This window comes from Sciurus vulgaris (assembly GCF_902686455.1).
Source record: "Sciurus vulgaris genome assembly, chromosome: 9".
In the NCBI taxonomy this organism is placed as follows: domain Eukaryota; kingdom Metazoa; phylum Chordata; class Mammalia; order Rodentia; family Sciuridae; genus Sciurus; species Sciurus vulgaris.
This window is the reverse complement of record NC_136469.1, coordinates 70,876,585-70,900,580: the sequence shown is the minus strand read 5'-3', so window position 1 is coordinate 70,900,580 and position 23,996 is coordinate 70,876,585. Positions and strand designations below refer to the sequence as shown.

Sequence of the window (23,996 nt, the reverse complement as noted above, 5' to 3'; positions counted from 1 at the left end):
CCTATTGTAAGTCAAGACCCAAAGCATCTGTATTCAGATTCCTGTTTCTAAAGAATCTTCCTGACTACAGTGCTTAAAATGAAAGCTAAATAAAGTCTTAATCGGTCTTATTTTCTCTAAGTTTCCTTTTTCTTCGAGATGCCCAGGTTTTTATATGCCTATGTTGCACAGGCTTGTGTGCTATGTAGAAAAACTATGTAGAAGAAATGTTATGTTTCTTTCTCAATAGAAATGGTTAAAAAAAAAAGAAAAAAAAAACCAGCAAGTATTCTAGTTATTAGTAAAAGGTGTCATTGGTCTTTTTCCCCCCCCTTTTCTCTCAAGGAAGAACTATGTTTCTAGGTGTGTTGATTACATTTTCAACATCTCTGTAAAGACAGTTTATGAGGAATTTCACAGAGGATTTTATAAAGTTTGTGACTGGGAGATAATTAGACGTTTCCAGCCTGAGGAACTCATGATGGCGATAATTGGAGATACTAATTATGACTGGAAACAATTTGAAAAGGTAGGTGATACCTAAAGTGTCCCCAGTTTTCTCAAACAACTTCTATATATTCTGCTCCCCAAAAAACATTTTTCTCGTCCTTTCTCTCAAGAATTCCAAGTATGAACAAGGGTACCACAGATCACATCCAACTATACAGATGTTTTGGAAGGCTTTCCACAAGTTAACTTTGGACGAAAAGAAAAAATTCCTCCGTAAATATCGGAATATCATAGGTCTACAGTTCTGTACCTTTTAAGAAGATAAATAACTTGTTTGCAGTGAAGTCATTCTTAACACGGTAGGGCACATGTGTTAATAGCAGAGTAAGGGGTAGGACCCAGGCTCCCTACCTTCTGGAATAGCATTCTTTTTCTTACAGGAGCCTATTTCCCATTTTAAAAAATAAGAGAAGCTGGGTGCAGTGGCATATGCCTGTAATCCCATCAGCTTGGGAAACTGAGGTGTAGGATCACAAGTTCAAAGCCAGCCTCAGCAATTCAGTGAGACTCTAAGCAACTTAGCAAGACCCTGTCTCAAACTAAAATATAAAAAGTACTGGAGATGTGGTTCAGGGGTTAGGTACCCCTGAGCTCAATCACTGGCACAAAAAAATAAGAAAGGGTAACAGACATAATGCTATTTTATAAACTCTTTCACACTGACTAATCCCATTTTTAGACTGTGACCTCTTGCCTTATTCCAGATGGGTTTTTCTTTTTGTTGTTTTGTTTCTTACTTTCTCTTTTTATACAGGGGCTCACTACATTGTTTAGGACCTTGCTAAATTGCTGAGGCTGGCTCTGAACTTGTGATTCTCCTGTGTCATCCTCCCAAGCTGCTAGGATTATAGGTGTGTGCCACCAGGCCTGTCTCAATTCTTGATACATACTCTTTCCTATTTTTGTTGCTACTGCTGAGTATGTTCTTGAGAACAACTATGACTTTTTCACAAACCCAATCTAATTCTCTAACAAGCCCAAACTACCTTTCTAGTCTTCCCAGTGCTTCAAGTGTTTGTATTGTCAAGTGGTTTGGAAATTAGGTCCCCTGTTATTCAAGAATTATGAATAGTGCAAGCCAAAGTTAAGTCTTTGGGGGGGGGGGTGCTGGGGATCGAACCCACAGCCTTGTGCTTACAAGGCAAGCACTCTACCAACTGAGCTATCTCCCCAGCCCCAAGTCATTTTTGAAAGAAATGGATTGGGTGTGATTTCAGTCTATGGATAGTTTGGGGGGAGGGGGTCCACTGTACTGAAAGTCAACAAAGGTTAAAATGTTTCAAAGGCCAGCTCCAAGGGTAGATGTGTCTGCAGCCCAGTTCGAAGGTTCAGCTATGGACTTGTCTGAGATCTGGTTAATCATGGCCTCTGATTTCATTTTAGGTGCCCTGAACCAATGCTACTTTATTTTGTTTTTCCCTCACACTTGAAAGCTTACCCCACTCCTGCTACAGAACTAGCCAGAGTGACCTCTCAGAGGTCTCCCTGACCAGAGCAACATGCCATCTCTCTCCCAACCCTAAGTCCCAGCCCCTCCACTTGACTCTTAACCATCTATTTCCTCGTTGATCTAAACTAAACTTCCTCTTATCTTGCTATTATCTTTTGTGTATGTAATTTCCTTGCAATTAGATCACAAACTCATGAAGGGCAAAAACCAAATGTCCATGATTTTTCTATTTCTTTCTGCATGTGAACACTCAACATTTAGTAAATGCAATCGTTAATTTCTTTTCATAACTTTTGCTCTTTCTACAAAATATCTTAACCAAATTGTCTTCCTTTCTAGTGTTTCTTACAGGACGTGATCGGATGCATGTAAGAGGCATACAGGATATTGGAATAATATTTCGCTGTCCTGAAAGTTTCAGTGAAAACGACCGTCCAAGATCAGTGACATGTTATAGTATTCTAGACTTGCCTAAATATTCTACAATGGAAAGAATGGAAGACGCACTTCAAGTAGCTATCAACAATAGCAGAGGCTTTGTGTCACCCATGGCCACATTGTAATGATCCCCTTTCAGAGTCTAATACAGGCCTCAGGTGCTCAGACCTCTCAATATCATCAATAATAGTATTTTTTGCCGGGCATGGTGGCAAATCCCCAGCAGCTCCAGAGGCTGAGGTAGGAGGATGACAAGTTCAAAGCCAGCCTCAAGCAACTGGGCAAGGCCAGAGAAACGTAGTAAGATCTGTCTCTAAACAAAACATAAAAACAGCAGACTGGAGATGTGGCTCAGTGGTTAAACGCCTCTGGGTTCAATCCCCAGTACAAAAAAAAATAAATAGTATTTTCAGTGAAACAAAATTATATAAAACAACATCTCCTGTATCCCTAACTTTGGTATTAGAATGTTTTCCTTTACTGAATTATTTCCTAAACAATTTAAAAATAAACAATATTGAGAATATTGATATTTTTAAAAGTATTGTTGTACCTATAATAAACTGCCTGCAAGTCTGAAAACCCTCTCGAGTTTGAAAAAAAACTAAACTAATTTTTATATTTTTTAAGGCATGTAGATGTATATTTTGTAATAAGGAATATCTCTAGAGGTTTTGATTTTATCAAACTGCTAGATAGTTTATTTGAAATATCTAAATATTAAAGGTTTCATTAATTCATTGAATAATTACTTATACTCAATACAGTGTTCTAAGAACCATTCTAAAAGCAGTTATAATTATTTTGGTTAAACACTGAGCCCAATCAGGAACTCCTACTTATAGCTGGGGAAATGTGAAGTTGAAATGTGTCATTATCATGGCTGTGCAGTAAATTAATAAAGAGTTTGAACTATTAGCAAACAGTTAATGAATTTTGTGGACCAGTTCTACCTAATGTTATATTGTAAGCTGTTATATAGCTTTGAAATGATTCCAAATACAAATTTGCCCTATTAGTGACATACATTTTGCTGTGATGACAACTTGAAGGGTAAGCCCCTTGCCCGGAGAATATTATATCCCACTTCGTCAGACCCCATGTGTGAGTTTCTGTCTTCAGCCAGTGGACTCCAAAATACCTATTAAACCCAAGAGTTTGGCAGACACTTTGAGAGCAAGGTTGTGGCAGACCACACTGTGTTGGCCACTTCTCCAAAGATGGAGAACACATGCCAGGGCAGGGCTGCCCAGATAGCCTTTGAGCCTAAAGCCTGGCCAGGCAGAACAACACTGCGCACCTGTCCAGTCTCTGCTGAGAATTACTGTCACTCAGGGACACTTGAAACATGATCAGACTTTTCCTTTCCGTCCTAATTGGACCACTGTAGACTTAATAATTAGACTCCAATAAAATTGGAACTTACACACTGTGTGGTTAATGTACCTCCCCTATTGAATGTACTCCCTGTGAAGTTTGTTTCCATTATTATTCTCCAACATAAAAAAGAAAAATCTTTGTATGGCAATAAAATGTGTGATTCTTGAAATCTTACTTTGATCATCTCCTTATTTTAAGCATACAAAACAAAGTGTGGCCAGGCATGGGGGCACAAGTCTGTGGTCCCAGCAAACCAGGAGGATTGCAAGTTCCAGGCCAGTCTCAGCAACTTAACCAGGGCCTAAGCAACTTAGTGAGAGCCTGTCTCAAAATAAAAAATAAAAGGGCTGGGGATGTGACTCAGTGGTTGAGCGCCTCTGGGTTCAATCCCTAGTACTAGAAAAAAAAAGAAAAGAAGAGTTAAGTTGTTCTACAAATACCTGCTGCTATTCTAAGCATTCCAGAAGCCTTGTGTTAGTGGTATTAGTGGTACTTTGGGAAATGGAAGACTATGGGGTCAAGTCCATGCTGGGTTCTGATAGAAAAAAGGACAGAAATCACCTAAGGATGTACAAAACAGAGCGAATTTGCCAGGGACACTGGAATGTTACAGAATCAGTAAAACTATACGCCCTTAAGGGAATCCTGAGTTACTTTGGATGTGTTCTCCACTTTAATAAGTGGAATGGAAGCCCAGATTTATTCTATTTGAATTATAAAGGAAAAGGTAATCAGGCTGAGGATGTGGCTCAGTGGTAGAATGCTTGCCTAATATGTGAGGCCCTGGGTTCAATCCCTAGTACAGAAAAAAAATAAAAGTTTAGGTTATCCCTAAACTTGAGGGATCCCCAGGCCCCTGACATTTGGATTGTTTTCTTCTGACCTTTCACCATTTTATTTTTTCATGCAGATGGGTGAATTGTACTAAATAGTTAAGGAAGAAATAGGAATAATTCTATAAACAGTAATCATTCTGAAAGCTAGGGAAGAGGGAACACTTCCCATTTAGGTTTTTTTTTTTACTTCGGACATACCACAGTATCAAAGAGGCAAGTCAGCTGTGGTGGCACAGGCCTAGAATCCCAGCTACTCTGGAGGTTGAGGCAGGAAGATCTCAGGTTGCTTGGGCAACTTAGTGAGACCCTGTCTCAAAATAAAATAAAAAGGCCTGGGGATGCAAGTCAGTGCTTGCTTAGCATGTCTGAGGCCCTGGATTCAATCCCCAATGCTGGAAGAAAGAAAAAGGAAAGGAAAGGGAAAGGGAAAGGGAAAGGGAAAGGAAAGGAAAGGAAAGGAAAGGAAAGGAAAGGAAAGGAAAGGAAAGGAAAGGAAAGGAAAGGAGGAAGAAAGAAAGAAAGAAGAAAGAAGAAAAAAGAAAGAAAAAGGAAGAAAGGAAGGAGGGAGGGAAGGAGGAAGGGAGGGAGGAGAAAGAGAAGAGAAGAAAAGGAAAGGAAGAAAGAAAGAAAGAAAGAGAAAGAAAGTAAAAACAAAGAATAGATACAAAAAATTATTTGCCAATTTTTAGAAATTGACCATATCCAGCAAAATATAAAATGGATAATGCCTATGAGCCAGTGGGGTCTAGCCTGGAAATGCATTACAAAGTCAATTGTATTTCACCATATTAACAGAACAAAACAATAAAATTAGTACAGACAGAAAAGAAACTTGACACAATCCAACACCTACCCATGCATAGTAAATACTCTCAGCACACAAAGACTAAAAAGGAACTTTGCCAATGTTGTAAAGCCTGTGTGAAGTTAAGCTCATGCTTAATGGTGAAAGACCAAGCTTTTCCTGCTAACACCACCTCTCATTGCTTTTATACAACATTGTATAATGTTGTACTAGAGGTAGGAGACTGTAGGACAAAGAAAATAAAAGGCATACACATTGGAAAGAACAAAATTGTCTTATTTGAAGAATCTACAAAAACTAGATTAAGTAAATATAAAGAGGTCTCAGAACTCAATGTCATTATATAATTGTGTTTCTATGGAGTCACCAAAATCATAAATTGAAATCTGAAAAGAGTACCATTTATTATATCAAAAAATAAATACCGGGGCTGGGGAGATAGCTCCGTCCGTAGAGTGCTTGCTTTGTAAGCACAAGGCCCTGGGTTCGATCCCCAGCACCAAAAAATAAATAAATAAAATACCTAAGGATATTTTTAATAAATATGTATGACTATGCATGCAAAACTATAAAATATTGTTGAAAGTTTGAATTAATATAGAGGGATAGATCATGTTCACTGAAAAAAAAGTATCAATTCTTCCCAAATTCATATATATTTTTTAAAAAGTGTGTGTGTGTATATGTGTGTATATATATATATATTTTTTTTTTTTTTTAGATGATCTTGTTATATTTCTAGGCTGTCCTTTAACTCCTGGGCTGAAGCTTTTCTCTAGCCTCAGACTTCCAGGTAGCTGGGACTACTAGCTACTGCACCCAGCTAAATTGATAATTTAATGCAATCTTAAGCAAAATTGGAGAAGCCTATTTTATGGAAATTGATGATCATCAATTGATCCAAATGTATATATGAAGATATAGATATAGCCAATATGACATTGAAAAAGGACAGTGAACTGATTTTGAGACTTGGGATTTATAGTAAATAAGAGTGTGTGGGTAGAGTAAAATAGATATATAGTTCAGATCATACGAACAAATAAAAATCCAGAAACAAATCCAATCATATATGGCCAAATGAGTTTTGACAAAGGCAAATTAATGGAGATAGGCAAGTTGGAACAACTACAAGTCTACGTGGAAAAAATAAATACTATGTCTACCCTTCCCCCACACTATAAAGAATAATAAAATATAATAAAGACCTAGATCTATAAAACTTCTTGAACACGTTTGAGAATATCTTGCAATCTTGTGTTCAGCAAAGATTTAAAGGGGATAAAAAAAGATCATGAACTATATAAAAGGAAAAAAAAAAACATGTGAACTGCATGAAAATATACCTAGCTCTTCAAAAGACAATCTTAATAAAATGAGAAGGTAAGCTGCAGACTGGTAGAAAACATTTTAAAATATAGATTTAATAAAGGGCATGGCAGGGCTGAGGAGGTAGCTCAGCTGGTAGAGCGCTTGCCTTGAAAGCACAAGGCCCTGAGTCGATCCCCAGTACCGCAAAAAAATAAAAAAAATAAGGGCATGGCATAAAACATATGAAGAGCTCTAATATAGTATAGAAAGAACCCTTCGATCAGAGAAGTCACTGATTTACTAAGTGGGCAAAAGATTTGAATAGCCACTTCACCAAAGAGAGAACTAAAGATAGCAAATAAGCACACTCAAAAGACACTCAAGATCATTAGTCATTAGGGAAATGAAAATTAAAACCACAACAGAGTAACACTACAACTGCTGAAGTGTGGAGTGACTGGAACGCTCATAAACTGCTGGAGGGAACGCCAAATGGTACAGCACTTCAGAAGTTTAGCTGTTTCTTAAAAGAAATCCAAACATTTATCAAAAGATACAGCAATTCCGCTTTGTAGGAATTTACCCAGAGGAAATGAAAACATTTGTTTCCTCAAAGACTTGTGCACAAATATTCATAGCAGCTCTATTCATTGTAACCAAAACCTGGAAAGGACTAACTTGCCCATCAGTTGGTGAATGGATAAATAAATGTGATGTAACCATATCACAGAAGGCCACACAGCAGTAACAAGGGGGATGCTTATGCAACACAACAGGCTGAATCTCAAAGCATTCTGCGATGTAAAAGGTCAGACACAAAAGACTACTTTCCTATGATTCCATCGTATAAAATTCTAGAAAAGGCAAAAACGTATTAACATAGGGCGGATCCCTGTTTGCAAGAGGTGAGATGCGGCGTGAGACGGGGTGGACTGACTGCCCAGCTTTCTCCAGTTTCACTGCGGTCCTCAGGCTTGAGTCTGGAACAGAGGCTAAGCACACTTTGGCTTGTTTTCACAACCCAGCATCGTCTAGATTCTGAGTTGGCAAGTGTCAGGTGCCTCCTAGCGGAATCGCAGTTTCCTCTAAAGCCATTCGTCTTGAATTCAGGTGGCTGCGGCCCGCCGACAGCTCCTCAGTCAGCGGCGGTTGACCACCTACCAAGGACCTGTTTCTGTGGCCGCCTGCCAGGCCTCTCGCAGCGCTTGAGTTTCCCTTTTCGTTTCCTTTTCGCCTCGACCCCCCACAAAACCCATCCGTTTCGTTTTCTCCGCCGACCGCCGGCCCCGCCCCCAAACAGCACGTGGGGCCCGATTCTGGGCGAGGGCGGGGGCGGGGCAGAGGCGGTCGCGGCTCCTGGACGCCGCCGCGCTCGCTCCAGCTCCGCAGTGAGACGCGGGCGAGGAACTGGCGTCCTGGGCGCTCTCGTTCCCTCGCGGCCGCGGAGCCGAAGACGACAGCGATGGAGCCCAGGCTGCCGAGGAGGTCGCGGGGGCGCGTGCGCTCGACTCCCCGCAGGGCCGCCGCGTCCCGCTCCGCGGAGCCGCACAGCGCGCAGCTCTGGCTCTTCCCCAGCGCCTCGGGTCTCCGCAGCGCGTTGCTCCGAAGGTCCGAGACGACGCGCCAGGTTTGCTGCACGCGGAGGCGCCTGGCGGTGCTGGAGCGCGGCGGGGCCGGCGTCGAGGTCCACCAGCTGCCGCCGAGGAGCGACGATGCCAGGAAGCCGAGTAAGTGGAACTTGCGGGCAGGTCGCCTGGGTCCCGGGCTGGGGCGCGCAGGGCGGGGGCCGCGACGGCACGGTCGCTGTCCCTCAGAGGCTGGAGTGCGCTTACACCGCTGCAGCGGTCGGAAGGGCATTGGGCCGCTGCTGTCTGGCTGCAGACGCCCGCCGGGCCCAGGTGGTTTAGCGGGGCAGCGACCTGAGCTGTCCTTATCCGGGTCCCCGCTGGCCCCGCGTCCGCAGGGTGTGGACGTGGATTGGACCGTACTTGGCAGACTGACCCGCGCGGGAGTGGACGGGAGCATCCTCACCATCTGAGCTACGGTCGCTCTGTAGCTTGCTTTCTGTCCAAAGTTGATTTCCCCTATTCCCCACACACAGCACCACCACCTACCTACCCCGATTTTGTGGACCTTTTAGAGACTTGAGTCATCTTTATCCGCGATAGGATCTTACACCGGCCTTGAGTTGCCCTTGGCCCAGGTCCTAAGCCTCCTACCTGTTAGGTATGGTGGTTCTGATTTTACAGGTGGGGACAAGCGTCCGCACTCTTTTTTAATCTTTAGAAATTTCCTTATATCTGGAGTGAGGAAAATGGTGTCTTGGTGTTGTGTCCTTTTGCATTTAACTGGAGTGAAATTGTGCATTTTTTGCTTTCTCCGTTGGCCATTTGCATTTCTTTTTCGGTGAACTGCCAGCTCATATCCTTACCTGACTTTTTGAAAGTTGAGTTGTGAATCTTTTTCTTATTTATTTGTAAGAGGTATTTGGATATTAAACCATAACTCTGCCTGTCGTGGTATTTTCCTTCTTTGCCTTTGTTGACCTCATTTCTTCCTGTGCACAATTTAAACTTTCTAAATGATCAAGTTTTTCTTCTATGGAGGTGTATGGATTTTAAAATTGGAAGTTAATCTGCACTTAGAAATTTGAATACTATTCTCATCCTTGTAGTAATTTTAAAGCGGTATTTTTATTTGGTTGGGGGTCCTGGGGATTGAACCTCGGATGCTCTATCACTGAGCTGTATCCCCTACCCTTTTTATTTTGAGAGAGGATCTCTCTGAATTGCCCAGGCTGCCCTGGACTATGCGGTCCTCCTGCCTCAGCTTCCCAGGGTTCGCCACAGCCCCCAGCTTCAAGTTTCATTTTTAAAGTTAAAATTTTGGGTATATTTGGAATTGAATTTGATTAAGGTGTGTGAGAAATGGTCTGAATTTATTTGTTTTTTCAAAGGACTAAATAAGTATCCCAGTGTCATTTCTTAAGTATCCCTCTGTTTCAACTGATTTGAAATGCTTAGTCTCAAAAAATATAGACGAGTAAATAAAAGAAGGGGGGAAAAGTTAATGTGTTGGGCCATTTCTTCTACCAAACTGTTTTTGTTCCTCTAGTATTTGTAATATGGTTTGTGCTTTGAGATTTTCACATGGTAGATTCTTTATCATTAGAACTAAAGAGTGAAACAAAGTCTTCAAACTATCCTCTTTTCAGTTTCTGTGAACAAATTAAGTGGGATTTATTAGTAACTGTTGAGCAATTTAAAATCTAACTATTGGAAAGGTCTAAGTGTGCTCTGGTGCCAATAAAAGTTCTTTCCGGGCTGGGGAGATAGCTCAGCTGGTAGAGTGCTTGCCTCACAAGCACAAGGCCCTGAGTTCGATCCCCAGTACCAGAAAAAAAAGAAAAAAAAAAAAAAAAAAAAAGTTCTTTCCACATCATCTCCTTTAAAAATAGTCCCCCAAATACAATTCTTGCTTTTAAATATAGGTGTTAGCTTTGGGGGGGCAGCATTCTGGGCAGTGTTTATTATTCTTTTTGGCTTTGTTTCTGGATAGAGTATCTCAGAATATACAGTATATTTCTTCCTGAAATGAATTATGTTTTTCTAGAATTGTTTTCTTACCAACATTTTCATTTGTCATTTAAAAAATTTAATTTTTCCTAATTTATTAAAAAAGGATTTAAACGGGGTGAGGAAGTGCATGCCTTTAAATCCCAGGAGCTGAGAGAGTTCAAAGCCAACCTCAGTAATTTGTGGAGGCCTTAAGCAATTTAGTGAGATTCCCTCTCAAAGTGAAAAGGACTAGGGGTGTGGCTCAGGGATTAAGCACCCCTGGGTCCAATCCTGGTGCCAAAAAAAGCATATATTTAATGGGATATGGTAAGGTTCCATTTCATGGAAAGACTAAATCAGTGCTTTCTAAAATCTAAAAAAAAGTTCATTGGCTAGATGATTGTCATTTCTTATTTGCTTTGCACACTTGGGATTTCTTAAAGAAGAAATCATGTTAAGTTGAACATTATCGAGTTTAACTTTTTTCCAAGTATTTTAAGTGTATTATAATGAAATCAATAATAGTAGTAGATAATGATTGATGATAGTTGCTGTTGGATTTGCTCTTCAGAGTATATTAAGTTAGGGAAAAAAATGAAGATACATTCCATGGACCAAGGAGCAGAGCATATGCAGATTCTGTCTTCAGATGGAAAGCTGTTTGAATACAATTACAGCATAGAACACCCAAAGTAGGTAACTTTTTTTTTTCCTCTCAATAAATGATTTTACTTTTATCTAAAGGGCAACAGTAAATTTATAGTAAAATTTTACATTATGTGAGTCTTGTCTTTTTCTCTATATAATAACATCTTAAAGTAGTAAGTCCCAAGTTTTCAATTCTACCAATATTTCAATGGAATTGCACTGGCATTAAAAGAAGTTGGAAATTGTAGTCTTAATTTATTTATGTTATTATGTTAATATTAATTAATAATTATACACATTATATAATTATATTACACATTGTATACTAAAATTTTTATAGGTGTTCCCCGTCTGGAATAATGGGACAAAATGGGTTAAGTAGTGATGAATTCCGAACTGACCAGTGAATTCCATGTATACAATACAAAGCAGTATTCTGCTGTAGCTATCATGTTGTTTTGGCATTTGAAATATTTGATTAGTCTGTCAAGCCCCATATTGAACTTTCACATTCATTAAATTATTTGATACTCATAAGAATCCTATATATTTCCAGAAATAAGTTTTTAAACCTAAACAAAATGCATTATCATGGAATGATTTATGAGACTTTTCCACATGAATTAGAACTTATTTTCAACTTGGATTTATTCCTGCATCTTAAAATTGTTTACATAAGTATTTTAGAGTTATCATATTATAAATATGTCATGCTCAATATTTTTTTCAAACTAATTTTAGAGTTCACTGTACTGAATGTGAAGTGGTAAGTTTAAAGTTGTTTTTCTTGAACTTCCTTCCTAATTAAATATATTGTTAGTTCTAACATTCATATTGTGACTTTCGTTGTGATGACTGACATAAAATATGTTTTCTTTTCATCAGGTTTCAAAGCATTTTACAAGAAAAATATATAATTCAGATTACCTGTGGAGATTATCATTCTCTTGCACTGTCAAAAGGTAATTTTTGGGATATAGTTTTTTAAAACTAGTAAATACATGTGTATGTAGAGCCAGTCAAATAGCTATACCTCATTTTGTGACAAGATATAAATGTAGTTTTGAATTTGCTATGATTCAGAGTTGTGGTTGGTTGGTTTGTTTGCTTGTTTGTCCTGGGGATTGAACCCAGGGGTGTCTCCAGCCCTTTTTATTTTTTAATTTTGAACCAGGATCTTGTTAAGTTGCTCAGGGCCTCACTAAGTTGCTGAGGCTGACCTGAAACTTATGATCATGGTGCCTCAGACTCCTGAGCCACTGGGATTACAGGCATGTGCCACTGCACCTGACCACAGTACTGTTCTTTTTTTTTTTTTTTTTTTTTTTTTTTAGTACCTGGGATTGAACCCAGGGCACTTACTAAACACTGAGCCATATCCCTGGCCCTTTTTATATTTTATTTTGAGACAGGGTCTCACTTAGTTTCTTAGGGCCTTGTTGAGTTGCTGAGCCTGTCTTTGAATTCCTGATCCTCCTGCCTCAGCCTCCTGAGCTACTGAGATTACAGGTGTTTGCTACCGGGTCCAGCTAAAGTACTGCTCTTGAAGGATGCAAAGTGAGAGAGAATTCTTGGGTTTATTAAATCTTCAGTTAATTCAGTAGAATTAACTGTTTCTACATTTTGTTCCAGTCTTTTATTTTGCAAATATGAAAGAGTGAAGATTTTTCTGAATAATCAAAAACATTCCTTCTGGAATCTGGTCCAGGCCTGGGCCCTTTTCCAGAACTTTCTTTCCTTTTCCTAACACTCTTCCATCTTCCATGGTAGTAGTTGGGAATCTTCTCCTTCTATTTGGGGGCCAAGTTGCAGGCCTGTGTTATATTTTAACATCACCTTTTGAATTTCAGGATTCTCCATCCTTTCAGTATTCTCTGACAAACACTGATAGTATGAAATGGAAGCAGCAAATCTGGGTTCCTTCTTAAAGAAAGTTGAGTATGAAAGGAATGGTTAGAGGAGGATGGTAGAAGGAATTCAGGACCCAGGAAAATTTTACAACTATATAGGACAGCTGGGCACGGTGGCATATACCTGTAATCCCAGCTACTGAGGAGGCTGAGGCAGGAGAATCACAAGTTCAAGACCAACCTGGGCAACTTAACAGAACTCTGTCTCAAAAAATAAAAAGGTAGGACTATAACTAAGAGGTAGAGCATTTCCCTAGTATGCATGAGGCCCTGGGTTTAATCTCCAGTACCACCAAAACGCAGGGGTGGGATAAATATATACGTGTATGTGTGTGCGTGTGTGTGTACGTATAGTGCATGTGTTCATATGTATCTATGTATAGACATTCACTCTTGCACGTAAATATATATGTACAAATATTTGACCTGTGCTGAAGGCGCTGTTGAGGTTTGAGAGTATGAACGTGTAGTAGAAAAAATTGGTCATTGGATCTCATCCATTAATGACCAAATATTTCATATCGAGTATCTTTTTTGTTCAGGTTGTGAAAATTACATACCTGTTTTCATATCAGTCTAGAATATATAGTGACTCCAGAGGCTAAGGCAGAAAGATCACAACAAGCTGCACAACATAGTGAGATTCTGTCTCAAAGGGGAAAAAAAAAAAAAAGTTACTGGTAATTCATAATAAGAAAAAAATAAAAGTAGAGAAGCAGGGAAGGGAACTGGTCACGTTCATCATTATATTCCTGGTGGCTAGTAGCCACTTACAAATTCTGTTTGGAAAACAGAGTCTGGGCCGGGCGTAGTAGCACATGCCTTTAACTCCAGTGGCTCTGGATGCTGAGACAGGAGGATCTGGAGTTCAAAGCCAGCCTCACCAAAAAAAAAAAAAAAAAAAAAAAAAAAAAAAAAAATGCTAAACAACTCAGTGAGACCCTGTCTCTAAATAAAATATAAAATAGGGCTGGAAATGTGGGGTTAGTGGTCAAGTGCCCCTGAGTTCAGTCTCTGGTACTCCCCCCACCATAAAACAAAAAAGAGGGAGAGAGAGAATAGAGTCTGCCCCACCGCACAGTATTCTGCAAAGAGGTGCTCAGTGAACACTAATTCTCTGATGTACTTTTTCAGACTCCACTGAATACTGCCAATTCCATTAGATAACATCTAAAAATTTTGCTTGAAAAAATGTTTCATGTATTCAACTAGTTAAATAGCTATCTCTTTTAATATACTGTGCTGTAGTGATTTATTTTTACAATTTTTGAGTGGCATCCTGCTACATTCATTGCCCAGGCTATGTTTTAAACTCTGTGCTCAAGTGATCCTCCTGCCTCAACCTTCTAAGTAGTTGCAAGTGTGCACCATCATGACCAGTTTCAAGTGAATTTCTCAGTTGTTTATTTGGGATGTATAGGCTCATGAAAACGAGGGAAGTGAAAAAAAAAACCCTAGTTCTGGATTTCATTTTCTCAGAGTAGAATATTTCTCTTTTTCATGGGCTGACATGTGATTTTCTTAAAGTATTCTTGAATCTGATCAAATATTTATATTCAGAGAGCCTCATTGTTCAGATGAGGGATAAGGAAGTTAACTCTTACTGCTAAACAGAAGATTCGTCTCTGCTTTTTGGAGTCAGGCATGGGTTCTTAGAGATTTGTGAGTATGAACATAAGAGTGATTTATGGCATGTGTAGTATACATAGTGCACATGACTTTAATATTTAATATGACAGCATTTTCTTTGTTTTTATCAAGGTGGTGAGCTTTTTGCCTGGGGACAGAACTTAGATGGCCAGCTTGGCATTGGAAGGATCTTTCCCTCAACCCCCATACCACAGGTGGTGGAGCAGCTCGCTGGAGTCCCCTTGGTTCAGATTTCTGCAGGAGAAGCCCACAGCATGGCCTTATCCATGTCTGGAAATGTTTACTCATGGGGAAAAAATAATTTTGGACAACTAGGCCTGGGCCACACTAAGAGTATGAAACATTTTCAGATTCATATTTTTAACAAACATTTGTTAAGTGAGAAATAATTGAACACAGACCTTCCTGTCACAAATAGTTCAGATCCTTGTGTTCATTTGTACTGGTCTTTCTGATTTATCTGTCTTGAAGGCAGAATCTGTCCAGGAGACTTGCACAGTGTGGAGCTCTTGATATAATCAAGGCCTGTGTGGGATGGCCACAGCATTGGCTTAGGGATGAAAACACTGAGATTCCTCCTCCTGTGCAGTTTACTTAGTAAAGGACCTTGCCATGCCCTTACTTGCCTCTAAGTCTTATTTCCTTTTTGTGGAAAGTGACAGGTTTTGATAAAATGACTTCTAAGGTGTCTGAACTTAAAATCTATTAATATGTTATCACAAAAGAACGTGCAAAATCTGTGTGGAAACTCACGTATCCTGACTTTATTCTATAAAGCATCATTTATGTCTATACACACATTCACACACACACAAAGCATGCAGTTGCCATTACTGAGCTACCTCTACAAAGCATGGCAAAATTTCTCATGGTCCCAGACAACTTATTAGAGTTTTCAAGTGTAGTGAACTCTGCTGCTTTACCTGGAAGTGGTGTGTATACATTATTCTGGATCAGTAGTCAGACTTTGCTTGTTTCCCTGACATGACCCAGTGTTAACTACACAGGACAGCTCATAAGTCAGTGTCAGAGAAATATTCAGAAGTGATAAGAGTGAAGAAATGGTTATGCTGGGTGTAGTGGCACATGTGTATAATCCTAGCAGCTCAAGAGACTGAAGCAGCAGGATCACAATCTCAAGGCCAGCCTCAGCAACTTAGCAAGACCCTCTCTCAAAATACAAAATACTGGGGATGTAGCTCAGGGATAGTCCTTGGGCTCATTCTCCAGTACCCAAAAAGTTAAATGTGAAAAAAAACAAAACAAAACAAAAAAAAAAAAACTTTATTTGGCTGAATCTTGAGTGCTTTGATGGGAAAATAATCTTGAAGGAAAGGAAAAGGTAGCGCGAGGTGAGAATGCCGTAGTAGAGATTTTCCCCTCCTTTCAGATTGAACTTGGGGCCCTCTACTACTGAGCCACATCCCCATTTAGTTTTCATTTTGAGACAGAGTTTCACTAAGTTGCCAAAGCTGGCCTCAAATTTCTGATCATTCTGCCTCAGCTTCCCAAGGTGCTAGAATTAGAGGTGTGAGACACTGTTTCTGGTGGAGAAAAGAATCTTTGTGCTCATAAATGGTAGAGTGCTTTTGTAGCATGTGTAAGACCCTGGGTTCTGGATTCACTCCCCAGCAACAGAAAAAGATGTAATTCCAGGCAGAAATTGGAAATATTCAACGTGTCGCTGTTAAAGTTAATCAGGTTGAATGTGGTGGTGCACATCTGTAATCCCATCTACTCAGAAGGCTGAGGCGGAAGGATCACAAGTTTGAGACCAACTTGGACAACTTAGCCAGACCCTATCTCAGAATAAAAAGCTCAATGGTAGAGTACCCCTGGGCTCATTCCCTATAACCTCAAAGAAAAAAAAAAAAAAAGAATAAAAGAAAAAGAAAAGTGAGGTTGAAAAGAGAAGAAAGAGAAGAATGGGTTCTGGGAAGTGGCTTGACCCTTTCACACATGTAGGCTGCTAAGGGTGACCCTTTTGGCTGCTGCCCTACCCTCAACTTCAGGGCTAGAACTTGGGCCTCAGTATGCCAGTATAGAGCTGAGCTTGTCAGAATGGGCTGAGCACTGCTCTTGCTAGGTTGAAAGGAAAATTAACTTTTCACCAGTGTGAATACTCACTGCTTCTTTTTGGTCACTTCAACTGTTTTTTCCCTGCGCAGATAAAGCGGCTCCTTGCCTTATTGAGACACCAGACAATAGGAAAGTTGAATTTCTCGCTTGTGGTGGCTCTCATGCTGCCCTGCTCACTCAGGTAGGTGTATGTGGTCTCTTTTGACTACTTTTAGAAGAACACTGTGTATGAGGAGTTAATGTTATCCAGAAAAAAGGTGATGCATTCCTGCATGTAGGACTGTTTTCCTGATTATTGGGGGTTTTTACTTTGACAGTGCTTTATTTACCAGGAGTCAGCGAGTGTGCTTTCTGTATAGTATTTTTTCTAGCATCTGATATGAAGTTCCCTTTCCATAGGATGGACTGCTGTTTACTTTTGGTGCTGGAAAATATGGGCAACTTGGTCATAATTCAACACAAAATGAGCTGAGACCCTGTTTGGTGACCAAGCTTGCTGGAAGTAGAGTGACCCAGGTAGCATGTGGAAGGTAAGTTGTAAAGTGTCAATGAAAATGTCAATGATATTGATAAACTTCGGTAATTTAATAAAATGTTCATCTGTTTCTTTGAGATATAAATATCAAACATTTTCAAACAGGTGAAAAATTTATATTATTAATCATCATAAATCTTTAAGTCTCCATCTTTGTTTTCTTTGACTTTGTGTGTGGAGGCGTAGGTACTAGGGATTGAACCAGGGCCTCACTCATGCTAGGCAAAATGCTCTACCACTGAACTACACGTGTATCCCAGCCTTTTACTTGTTTTTTATTTTTTAAATGAACAACTAAAATTAACTTTCTCTTGTCTCCTTTCTGAAATACCTCTGTTAACTTCAGGTGAACTTTCATCTTTAAGGAAAATAAGTCCTGATTATTTGGGGAAAGTAAATCAATGTTAAGTCACAAAGGGTTATCCATTAATGTATTCAGCCTCTCTCAAAACCTGTTGGGGCCAACGTGCTCTTTATTAGTTGGTTACCTAAATCTTCAGATTACAGATTTTAGTTACAAGAGCTGCATTTTAGAAAACAATTAACATTCAGAGTGACGATTTTGATTTCTACAGTTTTTGTTTTTTTCTTGTTTTTTTTTGTTTTTTTTTTTAAATAAGTCAAAAAATCTTGCTCGGACTCCTGTGTTGATTTAATTGTTTTATTTGGTCATCACACTAATCAGTCCACTTCTTGCTGGTAAGATGCTGGGACTTGTTGGGATTAAGAAACATTTTTACCTAGATACATCTCTTTTGTTTAATTCTTTTCCTCACTAAACATAAGCAGATTCGGACTCATTTGAGAAATCCTTACTTTAAAAAATACAGTCTATAGACATACTGTTATGACAATGGTGATAATATTAAGGTAGACCAAATTATCACAGTTAGATTCTCTTAGCCAAAGTGATATCTTCTTAATGTCTGTCACATTCAATCTCTCTCCCCTTTTCTCTCCCCTACTGGGAACTGAACCCAGAGCCTCCTGCACACTAGACAAGCACTCTCACTGAGCTACATCCCAAGCTTCCATTCACTATCTCTCTGTTTTGCTACTAGGAATCGAACCCAGGGGACTTCACCACTGAGCTGTATCCTGATTCTTCTTATTTTGAAACAGGGTCTCACCCAGTTATTTAAGGCCTCATTAAGTGGCTGAGGCTGGCTTTGAATTTGGAATCGTCCTGCTGAGCCTCCTGAGCTGCTTGATTACAGGTGTACACCACTGCACCCAACTCCATTGTCTCTTAATCCAAGAAATGTTGCTACCATTTGGGATTCTTCCTAATACATGTTGCTTTGAAAAGCATGTATTTCAGGAGAAGGAACCACCCTAGAGATCCCTTTGTGCAAACCAGGTTAATCCCGCTAGTAAGTCGGGGGAATTCACTTGAAAGACACAGAACTTACTGCAAGTTGATATACTCACAGTCACATTTATTACAGGAAAAGGGTCCCATTAGTAAGAGTTGAAGGCAGAGAGGTGGAAGGCCAGGTCTAGGAAGAGTCTAAATGCCGAGTTTCTGCTTGTTTCCACTTGGAACAGCTGGATGGTGTTATTTCCTCTGGAGTCCCTGGAGTATTGTTAGCCAAGGAAGCACCCAAGTCCAGAGTTTTTGTTGGGGGTTCATTGCGTAGGTGTGGTTAATTGTACCCTTGCCAAGTAATTTAACTCGGTCTCCAGCTCCTTCCTCCCATGGGTCTGACTTCCGTCCCAGGCCAGGGGAGTTCTCCATGAGCCTCTAACAGGATGGTCTAGAGCCCCTCTCTCAGTGCCAGAGATGCTCCTCTTTGACCTGAAAAGTACTAAGGGTTTGGCAGTTATCTCCCATGAGTTGGGGGATAAGGGCAGACCCCTCTGAGCAAGGTTAAATTGCTTACTACACACCAGTATGTTGGAAGAGACCAGTGAACACATCGGTAGGAAAACCAGTGTGGTAGACGTCTTTGGGAAACAGAGTGGGAGCTCAGAGAAGTGAGCTAATTTAGTCTTCTAGAATGGGGAGATGAGGGGTTCAGAGATGGCTTCAAGGAGCCAGTGACTCTCAAGCTGAGGCTTGAAAAAGGAATAGCAGGCTCGGTGATGCACACCTGTAATCCCAGCAGCTCAGGAGGCTAAGGCAGGAGGATTGCAAGTTCAAAGCCAGCCTCAGCAAAAGTGAGGTGCTAAGCAACTCAGAGAGACCCCATCACTAAATAAAATACAGAAATAGGGCTGGGGATGTGGCTCAGTGGTTGAGTGCTGCTGAGTTCAATCCCCCTGTATCCACCCCGCGCCCCCCCCCCCGCCCCCGCCCGCCTGCACCCTACTACAAAAGGAAAGAAAAAAGAACAGCAGGCAAGGGAAAGTGTTTGTTCCTAAGAAAGGGAACACCATTTGCCACTGTGTGACTCATGGCCTTGAGTAGATGCAGGCTTTCCAGAGTCTTCTCAGCCTCACGGTAGGTTTCTTGATTTTCAGAGAGTTTTTATCCTCTGAATGTTAGTTTCACTCTGATTGGGTAAACTGATTTTGGCAATTTACTGTATTGCTAAATACTCTCCTCATTGGGGAAAATGAAGAATTGACAGTATGTTGCTTTTATTTAATAGGTGGCACACACTTGCCTATGCTTCCGATTTGGGAAAGGTCTTTTCCTTTGGTTTTGGAAAAGAAGGACAATTAGGGAATGGTGGAAAACACAATCAACTGATACCGCTTCCCATGAAATTGCCATCAAATGAAGAACTCGAATTTGGTAAATTCTATAGGAGTATAGGATTCAACATAATACCTTGTTAGAGAAAGTGATTTTTCTAAGTGCATAAAATGACAAGGAAAGCAGTGTATGAATATGAAGGAGTTTGTCTGAGTATTGGTTTCACTTTTTCATGTGTAAATAATTTTGAGGAATCCCATCTAATTTATCAAATCAGAATAAACCTCCTTTTTCTGCTTCTCCTTTGGATTAGGATTAATGTAAACATGAATAATGACATAATAAAGCAGACTGTGGATTCAGAGATGTTTGGTGATTTCAGTTTGTAAGAGACTTATTAAATTCCAGAATGATTTATTTCCCTTCCTGTTTTAATTGACCCATAATTGGAATTATGCTCCAAATCGAGGTGCTGAATATGTGCTCACCACATACCTGACTGTCTTACGAGTCGTTTTACTGATTCTTGGAGATGTATTTTGTCATCCCTGTATTGTAGGAGGATACAGAAACTTGGAGAACAAAGGGCTAGCTAGCCACCTACTGAAAGGCAGGAAGAGGTTTAACTGGAATTAAACCTTGCTCCATGGAACCTCAGAACCCTAAGCTCTGAAACACCACAGTAGAAGCACCTCAGAGCACCTGGGTTGTTTCTGAAAGCTTAAAATTCTATCATTTCTTCTGGGGAAATAAACAGTGATTTCCTCGAGCAATTCATATGTTATCTTTGATTCCTTATAACATTCCATGGCTCAAAGTAGTTATTCATATTCTTTAATGCCAGCCATCATTGGTTAAATGTTAAGATCAGAGTATTTTGGAATGGGAACAGAATTAAACTAGGCAAAGGTTAATGAAATACTTCGTGTTCTCTATAGAAGCATTTATGTTAATTACCTGTATGAAACAGATGGCACATGTCAACCTTATGTGACACCTATGTTTGATCGCTAATCTTTACCCTAGAGTATATATATCTCTACTTCTTAATTGGTGGGAAATGCACTGAGTTTTTGTGTGTCCCAAAGATAAAATGAGAACATTTAAGAATTGTGAGAGTATTTACACTGGGTGTACAAGTTTGTGCTAAGTGACGTTCTACACACTTTGTGCATCCCTTTCAGAAAGCCAAAGCTCAGGAAAGGAGCTGATTGTGATTGCTGGAGGGGATCAAAGCATTTTGCTGTGGATGGAAAAAGAGGTAAAAATAGATTGCTACGTGTTCTATAGCTTGGTGTTTTAAACAAAATAAAGGGTTCTAGGTCCAGGTTTATCCAGCTTCGACGTCATCGGGTTACTAAGGTGACTTTGGAAATAGATGGACATTGTTGATCCTTTACCATCTAAGCCGTTTCATTTCACCTACAAAAATCAATAGATTTGTCCCTAATGAATGTCAAGTCAGTGTAATGTCCTCAGACTCAACCTATCTTTTGGTGGGCTTCTTGCCAGTAGCATTGGTCAGGTGTTCGTGAGCAGATAGGTTAACAGATTCTAAGAAGGACTTTGCTAGCCAGTACACTGCTGAAAACAACTGAGGTCTATAGGCTTATGAATACTGAATTCCTAACGTCCCTACCCTCCTTGCCCCTGGAAATCAAGCGCCTCCTTCCATACCCAGCCCTTTTAGGAACATCCTCTTGAGAGTGTCCGATGTTCACCTTAATAGGATTGTTCTTGTATCCGTTGATGAGTGTTGTGACACTCGGAGAAATTGCTTTGACTCCAAGCCCCCTTGGACAGCAAATTGGTAATTCCTTGGTACAGTCTTTTTTCATGATTGTCCCAGAGCTAATTATTCATACTTTAAAATTAGTATTCTCTTCTTAGAATATGCCTAAAAGGTGGGTAACTTTCTGACATGTCTAAATTATTCTGCTTATTTGTCTGTCTATAGAATTCCTATGTTAATCTGAGGAGGAAAATTCTTTTATTAAATGAAGGTACTATAAAGAGATGGATCACTGATGTGGGCACTAAGCAGTGGCAAAATACCAAAAGGTATGCATGCTCCATATGTCTGACTCTTTAAAGTAGCATTCCCAAATTGGTTCTGCACAACAGAAGGATGTAAGACTCTGTGGTCCTCTAGTCAGGATTTCCTGGGAACAGAGGTAATAGAATATGTCTTCACCTACCTATTGAAAGAGAGATTATCTTAAATAATTAGCTTATGTAATTGTGGGGACACAGGTCTGAAATTTGTGGTCCAGCCACCAGGGAGGAATTGATGTTGCAACTCGAGTCTGAAGGCAGAATTCCCTTTTTGGAGGGCGGCTTGTTCTTTTCTTCTAAGACCTTCCAACTGTGATTGGGTGAGCCCACCCACATAATGCAGAGTTATCTGTTTACTCAAAGTCTGCTGCTCTATATGTTAATCTGAATTTGAAAAATACCTTCACAGAAACTTCTGGAATAATGTTTGACCAAATATATAGGTAGCATGGACTAGCCAAGTGGACACCTAAAACTAATCAACACAATTAGCATGTACACTCCATGAAGAGAGCATTCTTTACCGTAAGATTTTTCCGGGCCTTTACTATATTTAGATATATTGTGACTCTGAGCAGGAAATATATTCTGTGGCATTTCCCAACCCTGTCTGACCCTGGAACCAGTTGTTCCTGAACATCTAAATCACATGTGAATTGTTGGACCAACCCTGTCCTCAGCTACAGAACTCCTTCCACCTGTAAGAATTGTACTCATTCTTACAAACGTCTAGAGACCTTTTTAGATGTGGCTTCTTATTGTGAAAGCTAGTTGTAGAAAATATTGTGTTAAGATTTGCAGAGCACAAATAATCAAGAAGCATTGTGTACTTCTAAGGTGAAGGAACCCGCCCCTCCCCAGTCTTCACCACATTTAATTTCTGGTAATTTATTTTGTTCCCACTTTGGTGGAATAGAAATAAATAGAGCTTGTGACATTGAGTGGAATGTGAGAGTTTTATTTTTTCAAGAAAGTTCGACTGCATCAGGCCGTTTTCTCTTTCCCTGAGACTTCCTTCAGAATACACCTTTCTATCCCATGTTTGCCACTGACGTTTTGAGAATTAGCACATGGGGCAGATGCTTAGATGTCATAATAGTATGTAAACAAGTGGAAGACGGGGGGGATGTTTGAAGGACAATTACAAGCTGTTTAATTTATCACATCTCCTGCTATAAGGAGGCATTCTGTTCGATTTGGTGTAACCACCGTCTCATTCCTGATGTAGGGAAATCCGAGAGATATTTTCATCTCCTGCTTGTCTGACTGGAAGTTTCTTAAAGGAAAGGTAATTTATATAATAAGTTAAAATTGTATTTAAAAATTACTTCAAAAGCATATTCAAAATGATTCCAGGACAAAAAATTATCTGTGTTTTTATCTCTTTTTCAGAATTACTTTTTCCAATAAGAGCAAATATCTGCTTGCTATATTAGATGTCAGAAATACAGAGGACCAAGGAAATGACTCAGTGGTACAGCACTTGCCTACCATGCATGAGGCCCTGCACACCACACACACACACACATACACAAAGTATTAAAATCACAGTCTGTGACTTAGGAGTAATATCTTGGGGGATGTGGCTCAGTTGTAGAGTGCTTGCTTAGCATGCACAATTTCCCACGTTTGATCCTCTGTACACACACAAAAAAAAAAAAAAAAAGTTACATATTGGGCAGGGGGAAGAGCTCAGTGGTAGAGGTAGGTTTATTTGCATACACCCATGGGTTTGATCCCTAATGTAGACAGACATGCTGAAAAAAAGGGTATTGTTTTATATATTGCTTTTTGCTTAATGTGCCTATTTTCCATTTTATTCAATTCCATATTATTCACTGGTTTTCTATAACATCATTTTAATGACTGTACAATAGTCCATGGGAAAGATATACTTTATTACCTTATTGGTAGATAATAAGGATTTAAAAATTTTATTTTTTGTAGTGCTTGGGATCAGACCAGAGCTTCACACTTGCTAATCTAACATGTTCCAGCACTGAGTTACACCCCTAGCCCCTTTTGAAATTTTAAATATTAGGGAAGAACAAACTTGTACTCCTTTTCCTAAATATTTCTTTAAAAGCGTTTTTTTCTACTTTTATACATGAAATATATGTATTAACAAAGAATACCCTTAATTTTAGACGGTGAATCTATTCTGTTCAGCATCGAACATAATTCATGGGTTAAGATACTTATACATTCCATT

The 23,996-nt window shown here is 39.7% G+C and overlaps 2 protein-coding genes across 3 annotated transcripts in view; both read left to right on the top strand.

Moving 5' to 3' along the window:
* Window positions 1–2,755, top strand: part of HERC6 (HECT and RLD domain containing E3 ubiquitin protein ligase family member 6) — a 139,384-nt gene extending 136,629 nt beyond the window's left edge. For both annotated transcript variants that reach the window (XM_079153233.1, XM_079153232.1), the window contains 3 exons: window positions 325–508; window positions 600–702; window positions 2,279–2,755. In XM_079153233.1, coding sequence (XP_079009359.1) covers window positions 325–508; window positions 600–702; window positions 2,279–2,502 — 511 coding nt within the window. In that variant the 3' untranslated portion in view covers window positions 2,503–2,755. The remainder of the gene's footprint in view (window positions 1–324; window positions 509–599; window positions 703–2,278) is intronic.
* A 5,291-nt stretch (window positions 2,756–8,046) lies between these two features.
* Window positions 8,047–23,996, top strand: part of HERC5 (HECT and RLD domain containing E3 ubiquitin protein ligase 5) — a 66,594-nt gene continuing 50,644 nt past the window's right edge. Inside the window, exons 1-10 of the mRNA XM_079153226.1 lie at window positions 8,047–8,436; window positions 10,838–10,958; window positions 11,800–11,876; window positions 14,586–14,807; window positions 16,643–16,734; window positions 16,953–17,083; window positions 19,683–19,828; window positions 20,914–20,990; window positions 21,687–21,790; window positions 23,013–23,072. Of these exons, the coding sequence (XP_079009352.1) occupies window positions 8,172–8,436; window positions 10,838–10,958; window positions 11,800–11,876; window positions 14,586–14,807; window positions 16,643–16,734; window positions 16,953–17,083; window positions 19,683–19,828; window positions 20,914–20,990; window positions 21,687–21,790; window positions 23,013–23,072 (1,295 nt within the window). The 5' untranslated portion in view covers window positions 8,047–8,171. The remainder of the gene's footprint in view (window positions 8,437–10,837; window positions 10,959–11,799; window positions 11,877–14,585; window positions 14,808–16,642; window positions 16,735–16,952; window positions 17,084–19,682; window positions 19,829–20,913; window positions 20,991–21,686; window positions 21,791–23,012; window positions 23,073–23,996) is intronic.